Source organism: Martes martes (assembly GCF_963455335.1).
Source record: "Martes martes genome assembly, chromosome: 8".
Taxonomy (NCBI): Eukaryota; Metazoa; Chordata; class Mammalia; order Carnivora; family Mustelidae; genus Martes; species Martes martes.
In genome coordinates this window covers 129,786,448-129,797,110 of record NC_137895.1, presented here as the reverse complement: position 1 = coordinate 129,797,110, position 10,663 = coordinate 129,786,448, and the positions used below count along the sequence as shown (strand labels likewise).

Genomic DNA, 10,663 nt, shown 5'->3' with positions numbered 1-10,663 from the left:
GCACCTACTCTCATAATATTGGGCAAATCAACAGTGTTACATATAAGATCAGTACCTGCTTTTGTGTTCTGAATCAAGCAGTAGAAACAAACTACTGGAATATTAGAATAAATGCACAAAAAAGTTTGTACTCTAATTGTATACATCTTATTTAACTAGCAATATATACAGACATATATATAGATATAAAAATATATACATATTTATATACACATATATCAGCCATTCTCAGCCCTGAGGAGTATCATTTTTTATAACAAATGTCTTGTAATGTCTACCTTGCTACTCCAAAATCAAAATCCTAGATAATAATTCTACATACATGCACAGTTTTAAATGTTGTTAGTGTGCTGACTGTAAAATAAAGGAAAATTAAAAGGTAAATCGTCATAATACAATATCAGCATGGAAATGCTCAGGTACTACTATGCTAGAATATACAACGAGGTAGTCAGATGCTCCCTCCTTACATAGAATTACCTACTATGAATGCAGTGGCTCCAGATGTAGGCTGATACAAACATGTCATTGAAACTTAAACGGCGTGATCAGCATGGCCATCAATGGCACGATTTTCCAAAACACTGAGCTCTTGGTAGCCTTCCATATAAAACAAAGTATGTACAACCTTCCTTTGACTTACATGATAGTTGCAATCCTGGAAAATTCAGTGTATATCAAAACTGTGGGAAAAAATACTTTGTGATTATTTGTAAAGTGGAGCTAGGTTCTAAGCACAGGTATTACTTACCTGAAGTTTTTCACCTGCTAGATGCCTGGAGATTGTGGCGTACTTCTTCCTTCTGGGGACTGTCGTGCACATTGCTGGACATCTTACATTCTTGGTCCTCATCATTAATGCCAATGATGTCCCCTTCCTATCATTTTGAAAATGAAATGTCTTTTATAATACTTCTGTATTATGAGTACTGCTTCCCTGGGAACCACTGATCTAGGTGGCTGATCTAGGGAGGCTAATTCTATTCTGTATTTGACTTCATAAGTGGTCTGATATTCTGGAAGGAGGGCTTTAAATTCCTTTAATGAGAGAGCAAAAAGTATAGACTCTCAGGGAACAAAGCCTTGAATATTCACATTGAGAACTTGCTTTCTAACTTGGTTCTTATTTAATGTTACAGATACCATTTTCTTTTTAAAGGGAAGTTAGTGCTGGAGGTGAGAGGGGTGGGGGGATGGGGTAACTGGGGGATAGACATTAAGGAGGGGACGTGATGTAATGAACCCTGGGTTTTATAGAAGACTGATGAATCACTGACCTCTACCTCTGAAAGCAATAATACATCATATGTTAATTGCATTTAAATAAAAATGAATTTTTTAAAAAGGTCAGAATAACAGAGTTCAGTTTAACAGCATGGTTCTCAACGATGAGCAGCCCTGCTGGGAGGAGCGCTGTTGACCACCCCCGGCTCCCGCAGACCCGCGGACCGAAGGCCTCCAGGCCGCCACCCTCCAGTTCTTCCTTCTACCCTTGGAGCTCCCTAGTTCTGTTTGCTGCCCAGTGACTTGGACTTCCCCTCTTAGGCCCAGGGAAATGAGAAAGTTACTCACTTCAGGGCAGACAGATATTGGAAAACCCAAGCGCCCCGCCCATCACTTTTCCTTAGATCTGGCTCAGTAAAAATGAACTATTTTATTGCATTAAAGAGCAATTCGAAGATTAAAAAACCAGCCACTACAATTAATAAGCAGAATGTGGGTTGGATGGTTTAAAGGCTTGAAAATGAAAACCGTTCTGGGGAAAAGGGGCTTGCGATCCTCTGTTTCTCTTTCCCCTCCCCTGCAGTGTGTGTGCTAAGCTCAGATCGGAGCCTTGACGGATCCCATGGGCGTGGCTCTGACGAAATCCGCGCAGTGGACTGCTGCCGGTTATGGGAGCAGAACCTTGGAAATCACTCCTCTCAATGAGGCGATACTGAAAGAAATTATGATGTTCGTGGAGAGTTTTATCTACAAACATCCCCAAGAGGCAAAATATGTTTTTGTAGAACCCCTTGAATGGAAAACAAACTTGGACCCCTCGGCATTTGAATCAGGTTATATTGTCAGGTAAGTCAGTGAATTGCTTCTAGCAACTAGTATCGTCCTTGTACCTATTTCTGTTAACGGGTTTGTAGGTTTCGGGCAAGTTATTTAACATCTGTGAATCTCAGAAATATTCTGACCCAGGGATTGCGGACGAGAGGCACTCAGGTGAATCTGGGGATATTTTGTTTGGCCAACACAGTATTCATCTAATTTTTAAATTTTGATCTGAATTTCTTTTGATACGGGACGCATTCCCCAGGTCACCACACTCCCAGCATTTGCTGTTGCTTTATGTTTGGGTTTTCTGCTCATCCATTCCACCCTCCAGGTGCAAGTAGGCATTGGTTTTGTGATCTCCGCTAGAGACAAAATCCCCTCTGGTATTTAAATCTACTAATTCCTGGGGCGGTGGAGAGAGAGTGGTAAATTTTGCTCACTACCTGGGAGAGACTTTTGACAATTAGCATTGTCCTCAAATGAGAACCTTCCAAATCTGAGATTTTAAAAAAGATCCTACCTCCACTTCAAACAGGGGGCTGTCAACTCAGCTCTTGCAAAGTACATAGGTAAAATATATATGTATTTATGTAAATGTAATTAGAATTATACAATATTTAATTTGCATATGTAAATCTTTTCTGTTGTTCTGGTCAGCTTCAGTTTATTTTCTGCTTTCAGACACTGGGAGCCTCTTTTCTGTCACCGTGTTCCTCCCTGGTTTTGCATGTGAGCTTTTATTTATTTTTTTAAGATTTTATTTATTTATTTGACAAATACAGATCACAAGTAGGCAGAGAGGCAGGCAAAGAGAGAGAGGGAAGCAGGCTCCCTGCTGAGCAGAGACCCCCCCCCCAATATGGGGCTCAATCCCAGGACCCTGGAATCATGACCCAAGCCAAAGGCAGAGGCTTTAACCCACTGAGCCACCCAGGTGTGCCCTGCATGTGAGCTTTTAAAGCCTGACCTTATCCAAGACAGATCACTAACCAGCCTCAGCTCCCTAGAAATGCCTTTTCCATTTTTTCCCTTTGGAGTTATTTGTGAGAATAAACTCTGAATTTCATTCTTAGAACTGAAAAGCCATTCTTGAATTGCATTTCAGGAGTGCTTTGGTTCTGCCCTCTCGATTACCTTCTCTCTGAATTTCCTGGAGTCTTTTTTTTTTTTTTTTTTTCTATCTAACTGTGCCTATGGTCACTTCCTCCCAAAGGGCTTGTCATTATTCATTTTTCCTACTTCAGTTCAGTCTACTGTCACACATCATTCTTCCTGACCTTTGAAAGATGAACTCATCTGCAAAACCATGTAGTTCAAAAACATAGGAACTACTTAGCACAAAGATGGATTTAAAGCAGATGTCAGAAGAATATCATGAGTGTCACTGTATCCTGCCTCTGTTCTTATTTTGCATTACAAGTACGTATCTGACCACATCTGCGACCTACTTAGGTGGGCTGTTACACACACCTCAGTTATATCACTATTTCTCTTTCTTTGTCCTTGTCTGATTTCTTTTTTGCTCTATTTCCATTCTTATAATTCTGCATCCAGTCTTCACACACAGTGGTCCCTGTTAAGCAGGATGTCTCCATATTTTGGCACCATGTGTCTTTTGAACCAACTGCCCCTTGATTATCTTCCTTCTGTCAAATGGGCAGGGCACCTTTTCCTTGTGCCTATATATCCATTTTCTATCCATTGTTCTTGTTTCTGACCTTTATGGTTGATATCTTTGATGTTAGAAGGGAAAAGAAGGATCTTACAGTAACACTTGTTGTATTTGAAGGAAACCATCCCTTTGTGGCTTGATGAAAACAGGTACTGATTGTCCTGAAGAAGGCAAAGGATACAGCTGAGATTTCGGTACTAGTAAAAAATACCAAATGTTTACACATCCAAGTCTTTACCATTCTCCTTGCTCTACTCCCCAAATCAAAGAACTGTTAGCAACCCATAGCCACTTGGTATGCTATGTCTAGCAATATAACAAGTGATATAGATCAGAGATGCCTTCAATGGCTGGAAGAATGTATTATTATTATTTTTTTAATTTTTAAAATTTTTTTATAAACATATAATGTATTATTAGCCCCAGGGGTACAGGTCTGTGAATCGCCAGGTTTACACACTTCACAGCACTCACCATAGCACATACCCTCCCCAATGTCCATAACCCTACCACCCTCTCCCGACCCCCCAAGAATGTATTATTAAAAGAGCCCCAGCTGTCTCATTCTTTGCCCACATTCACTCTTCTTGCTTAGCTGCTGGTCCTTAGAACACTCTATATTCAGTTATTTAAAGCAGGGAAACTGCTATCCTTTCAAATAGGATTCAGGTCTATAAGTCCACGTAGATATAGATACCTTAGTCATCATAAAAGCTTTGAGCTTGGAGTCCCTGGATATGTTTCTCCCAAACCTGGAATGTTCTTGGGTATTTTAGAATATTTAGGCCAATTCTTCTTCTTGGGAATATATATTCTCTCAGCTTCTTGTTCTAAAACAAGTTATATCTGCTTGGAAATTCTGTTGAAAGAAGCAGCTACGCCCTTCTGTTGATCTCTTTTGTATTTATACGTATGGCCTGATTTCTCATTTGATGTTGTACATCTCCAGATGCACTCTTTGTAACAGTCAGTAAAAGTGTGATCAGCCTTCTCCTGAATTAGTCTAACAGGCATCTGACGTCGAAACTGATCCGCTCATCCGGCACTGAAAAGGTTTTATATTTCATTGCCCATCTTCTTTTGTGAGGATCATTGTTGAGTAGATAGGCACGTCACTTTCCACACGTTAGATGACGCATTCTTTTCCTTTAAAATCATTTCCAATGTACAGCTCTTCATCATGTAATAACACTTGTCATCGTCTCTCCATATTCAATGTTTTGGGGAAAATACCTCCACTTTCATTTTAATGGAAATCTTAGGTCTCCTTGTATTACCATTTTCAATTGCTTTTGTTCTGATCAGACGGGATGAGATTACTGATCTTTCTAAGATACCTCAGAATGAAGCCTAAGTCCCCTCTAAGCTAAGGACAAATGACGCCCTCCAATGATTGACACCATCTGTTGGCGGCACACACAGCTGAGTTGCTTCGACTCATTAGACTGGACCTTGGGAAATTTAGAAACTGGGTAAGTGTTCAGAATCACTCAGTGAAAATGTCATTACTTGTTTTCTTCTCTCCTTTGGGAGAACTATGATTTTTGAATCATGTCTGCTTTAATATTGTGGTATTTCAGCTGTCTGAAATACCACATTGAATGTTTCTCTGCTGTCTCAGTGATTGTCTGAGTTGGGATAAAGTTCCCTTCTGGTAGGACTTCTGTGTGGATGAGAAGTCAGGCCCTGAGCAATGACCCTCGTCCTGCCCACTTCCCTCTCAATTCGTACCTTTCTGGTTTCTAGTTTTCTTTCTTTTTTCTTCTGTAAATTTTCACAGGCATCTATTTTAATGCTTATTTCCCATACTCCTTGGTATTGGGCATTGTTTGATCTTTTGTCTTTTTGTTCTAGTTCTCTTATCAATGTCATGAAGGCTCAGTTACATGATCTCCGATCTTAAAACTGTATTATCTTATGAGACTATAATTATTATGTCTTGGTAAAACTTCTTTTTTAAAGATTTTATGTACTTATTTGAGAGAGAAAGAGAATGAGCAAGCAGGGGGAAAAGCAGAGGGAGAGGGACAGGCAGACTGCACTTAGCATGGAGCCTGACGTGGGCCTCGGTCTTATGGCTCTGAGACGGTGCCCTCAGCCAAAACCAAGAGTCAGACACAACCAACTGAGCCACCAGGATGCCCCATATTTTGGTGATACTTCTATGTCATGCTGTTAAGATCAATGGCCATAACTTTAGTTAGCTGAGCTCTTTTGTTTTTCATTCCTGAGAATTACTAACCAGTTTCTCAACTATAGCCTCATTTCCCTTGTTACTATTTAGACTCATTTATTGAGTAATTACTGTATTCTGGACACTAAAGTAGGCACTGGGGATGAAATAAATGAGACATTCTCCTCCTCTCTCGCTTTATAGTGTAAGCTATAGTATTTTCAGCTGCCTTCCCCAATTCCAGTTTCAAAGTCTTTTGATCAGGTCCGTGGATTTCATTTACAGCACATTCATCTTGACCTCACGAGGTGGGTGCTGTATTTTTCTTTCCAGAGCTCTTCAGGCATTAGAAACTGTGAGCCCAGAAACAAACCTGCTCTTCCATATCCTCCCTATGGCTGGCGTTTAGTTCCTAGTGCTCTGTGAGTTACAGGTTTCAAGCAGTGGGAGCAATGAAATATGTGTCCTGTGCCCTTGACTTCTCCCATTTCTCACCAGGAGTTTCACCTTCTTGAGTTCAGTGGCTTGATATTGTTGGCATTCAGTCGGCTTATAACTTAGTCTTGTCATCATCCACTTAGCATGCATGGCCAGCCCGGTACAAACCTTTAAGAAATCGCCTCGATCCTCTAGACATTTTTCCAAAAGTTTCATTTTAGAGAAAACACACATTTTGTATCCAGCACTATCCAGTGTTGTCTAGATGTCTAGACAACACTGGTCAGTCTAGACATCTTTTATTCATTTATTCCGCTTCTATTTATTGAGCTCCTTCTGTGTGCAGTTACTATGTAAGTTACTGTGCATACAGCAGTGGGCAACGACAGGTTAAAGTCCCTGTCTCGGCCTCCTATTGCTGCTGTGACAAATTATCACACACTCAGTGGCTTAAAACAATGCAGATTTGATTGCTCATGGTTCTGGAGGCGAAAGACTAAAATGAATCTGTAGGGTTAAAATCAAGGTGTCCCCGGGGCTGTGTTCCTTCTTCGGGCTAGAGGAAAATCCATTCTTGCCTTTTCCAGCTTCTGGAAGCCACCTGCATCCCCGGGCTCCTGGGTCTGTGTTACTTTGACCTCTGCTTCCATGTCACGTCGGCTTTTCTGACTTGACCCTCCTGCCTATTTCCGAATCTTCTCACCTCAAGCTCCTTAACTTAACCCATTTTCATAGTCCCTTCTGCCACGTGAGGCAACACATTTATGGGTTTCGGGGTTTAGGACATGGACGTCTTTGGGGAGCCACCATTCTGCCTCCCACAGTCTCTAGGCTCTTGTTCCTTTTCTAGTGAAATAGTGCTCTTAGATCTGAGTCTAAGCCTGTCAGGCTTACTGTTTCTGATGAACCAGCAAAATTCCACATCTACTTATCCGCATTACACTGTGAAGTATGTTATATCAGGTCTTAAGATGAGAACAGTTTTGCCAGGGATATCCATATATAATAAAAACTTAGGCAGTTTAGTTAATGTTGCAAGTGGTAGAAACCTACAAAAATACGACTGCCATAAAAACATCTTAATACCTTTTAAATGCCGACCTAAAAAATAATTAAAATGGACAGAAACACAAATCTAGGGGACTCAGTAACTTCTGATCAGGACAAGTCCATTTAGAAAAACTGCTTATTATCCTAAAGTAAACCAAATTAGGGGGTTTAGAGTGGGAAAAGCAGTCCACAGAGGGAATCTAGTTTGTTTCCTCTTTTTTTTTTAATAGCTTTTTGTTCATAAACACAGAGTAGCCAAGAAAATTCCTAACCACTAATTACTGCGGTGTAAATTTTATAAATAATATAACATTAGAAATCCCCAAAACATCAATGGTCCTGTAGAACCAGTGATTTTTTTTTTTTTACAAGATGTCCAACACATTGTTAGAAAAACAAAAAACAAAAACTGTGATTGAGTTCATGTAAGTATTCCAGAAATTTGCTGAAGTTTTCCTTCCTGGATATCTTGTGTGGCTCTCTGTGGTCTCCAGTAAGGCTGAGAACTTAAGGGTCTGAGTGTGGCCAAGGTAGGCAAAGAGATGGGTTTCCCACCAGAAATACTCATATTTTGTGTTTTTTAATGAGACCTGGGAATAATCTGTCGAAATGTCTTGCATTTAACTTCAATAGCATCTAGGTACTCTTAAGCTTTCAATACATATTTATTTATTAATTTGTGTATGTATGTATATATGTATGCATGTATTTTTTAAATTTGTTTTCCTAGTGAAACAACAGTCAAATCAGAAGAAGTTGATAAAGACGGGCAGCCCTTGCTGTTCCTCTCTGTGCCCCACATTAAGATCAGGAGCTTGGGGCAGCTGTCCCGCTTCTTGCTTACTGCCAAGGATACAAAACTGAAGGAAGCACAGGCCTGTATCGAAGGTGATATCTATGCTCCTGTCTGCGATTTGATTTGATTTCTTTTAGAAACACAGTCTTGGGGGGAGTCATTTGTTACAGCCTCTTAGAAAAAGTTCCGTGACCTAAAAGGTTAAAAGTCCTATGTTCGACTTCATAAACATGTCATTCATTTTTCTCGGCTGAATGTCCTGCTCATATCGAGTTTCCACTTTCAAACGAAAAGGGCTAATACTTTGCCACTAGCAAGCTTCTAGATTTCTCTAATTTTAGCATGCGGTTTAAAGAGAGGCTTCCGGGGCGCCTGGGTGGCTCAGTGGGTTAAGCCTCTGCCTTCAGCTCAGGTCATGGTCTCAGGGTCCTGGGATCGAGCCCCGCATTGGGCTCTCTGCTCAGCGGGGAGCCTGCTTCCTCCTCTCTCTCTGCCTGCCTCTCTGCCTACTTGTGGTCTCTGTCTATTAAATAAATAAATAAAATCTTAAAAAAATAAATAAATAAAAAATAAAAAAAAAATAAAGAGAGGCTTCCTGGCTTCTGTGAAGGACCAGCAGCCTGTAGCCTTTGAGGTCCACATGGGAAAGAAGGCAGATTAGCAAGGCAGCCCCGGAAGCCCCCCTCTACTCTCAGCCCTGCTCGGAGGGATGGTGCTGTGTTTCCTCTCCAGTGAATGTAGCAGAGATAGTGCAGAATAATCTCACTTTCCGTTGGTCTCACTTCTGTTCCACTGTGGGCTGCATAGGCTTCTGTGAATAGTTTCTTTCATTCAATGGGAAGTGTTTTTCCTCTTAATTAAGGATATAGATTTCATTATTGTCTAAGCATCTAACATGCAAAAAGGAGTTGATCGATTGCCTGCTGTAATGGTACTCTCAATTTTTCTTATGAGTAGAAATACCTAACAGTAGATAATGATGTCATCTACATGTTTTGCTTCTTTGGAATCGTGTGGTGACTAGAAGGTCCCAAACGTGAGGTGCCTGGGTCCCGCCTCCCATCGTTCTTCGCTGTGTCTACTGTGTGACATGGCAAGATGATCCTTTTAAAAAAAAAAAATTAAGATGTGAACCTTAGGATAGCACCCTTTTCTTATCTCTTGCCTACTCTTCTTTATTAGGCTATCTGTACATCATAGCTACTCTGCTGAGGAGGAATGAAATCTTAAGAGTAAAGCTGAATTCGGGGCGCCTGGGTGGCTCAGTGGGTTAAGGCCTCTGCCTTCGGCTCAGGTCATGATCCCGGGGTCCTGGGATCAAGCCCCGCATCGGGCTCTCTGCTCAGCGGGGAGCCTGCTTCCTCCCCTCTCTCTCTCTGCCTGCCTCTCTGCCTACTTGTGATCTATGTCTGTCAAATAAAGAAATAAAATCTTTAAAAAAAAAAAGAGTAAAGCTGAATTCAAAGGGATTGTTAATAGCATCAAATTCAATTTTAAATATGAACCTAATACATAGACTGGCTGTTATAGATCTGGTTTGGCTAAACGTGTATGCTCTGCTGTGTTTTGTCCTTTAAGAGTTCTAGGTCCAACTCTCAGTTTTGGGTCTAAATTCCATGGTACATGGTAGTTTGGAGGTCAGGTTTCTGTCTTTCCCCCAAGTAATTCTATTTCTTTTTTCATGAGCCTTTAGGAAATGACTGCCATAAGGGTAAGTTGAGATGCTCAGTAAGTGGATGATTCCTAGATCTCCTTTCCTCGCCCCTCCCCTCCTATGGGCTTTTTTTTTTTTTTTAATTTATTTATTTGACAGACAGAGATCACAAGTAAGGAGAGAGGCAGGCAGAGAGAGGAAGGGAAGCAGGCTCCCCGCTGAGCAGAGAGCCCCATGTGGGGCTCGATCCCAGGACCCTGAGATCATGACCTGAGCCGAAGACAGAGGCTTTAACCCACTGAGCCACCCAGGCGCCCCTCCTGTGGGCTTTTCTAAGAGGCCCTAAGTCTTTTCTGCTACAGTCCACAGTCCTGTTGCAGGGCCAATGCGCTTGTCTTCATATCAGTCAGATCGAGTTTTCTGGACTAGTCCCATAGGCCCTTTCTCCCTTCCTGTCCAAATGCATATATACTTCATCTTACCTAAATTCCCCCTTCCCAAATAAGGCTTTGCCCCCTTCTTCCTCACTTGCAACTTCATGGTTCTTTGGCTTTTACCAAATTCTGTTTTCAGCCTCTCTAGGGTGGACTTTCACACCTATGTCAGCCTCGATCATGAGTTAGTATTGAAGTTTTTCAGTGTAACTTTGGTAGGAGTGTAAGTACTGGCCAGATTTGTTTTTCCAACTCGAACATCAAAAGGCACTGAAAATATAAGCAGTTTGAACAGGTGGGAAAGGCTGGCAGTAGATCTGTAGACTGCAAGAAACATGCAGTTTTGGAAAGAAAGCATTTGCGAACACTGAGCACCGGTGTGCGTGCACACACACACGTA

The 10,663-nt window shown here is 41.3% G+C and overlaps 1 protein-coding gene across 1 annotated transcript in view; it reads left to right on the top strand.

Annotated features, from left to right (window-relative positions):
• Positions 1-1,846: 1,846 nt before the first annotated feature.
• ODAD2 (outer dynein arm docking complex subunit 2) overlaps positions 1,847-10,663 on the top strand; it is a gene marked incomplete at its 5' end in the record, with an annotated part of 176,018 nt that continues 167,201 nt past the window's right edge. The window contains 2 exons of the mRNA XM_080812154.1: positions 1,847-2,070; positions 8,110-8,267. Of these exons, the coding sequence (XP_080668280.1) occupies positions 1,847-2,070; positions 8,110-8,267 (382 nt within the window). The remainder of the gene's footprint in view (positions 2,071-8,109; positions 8,268-10,663) is intronic.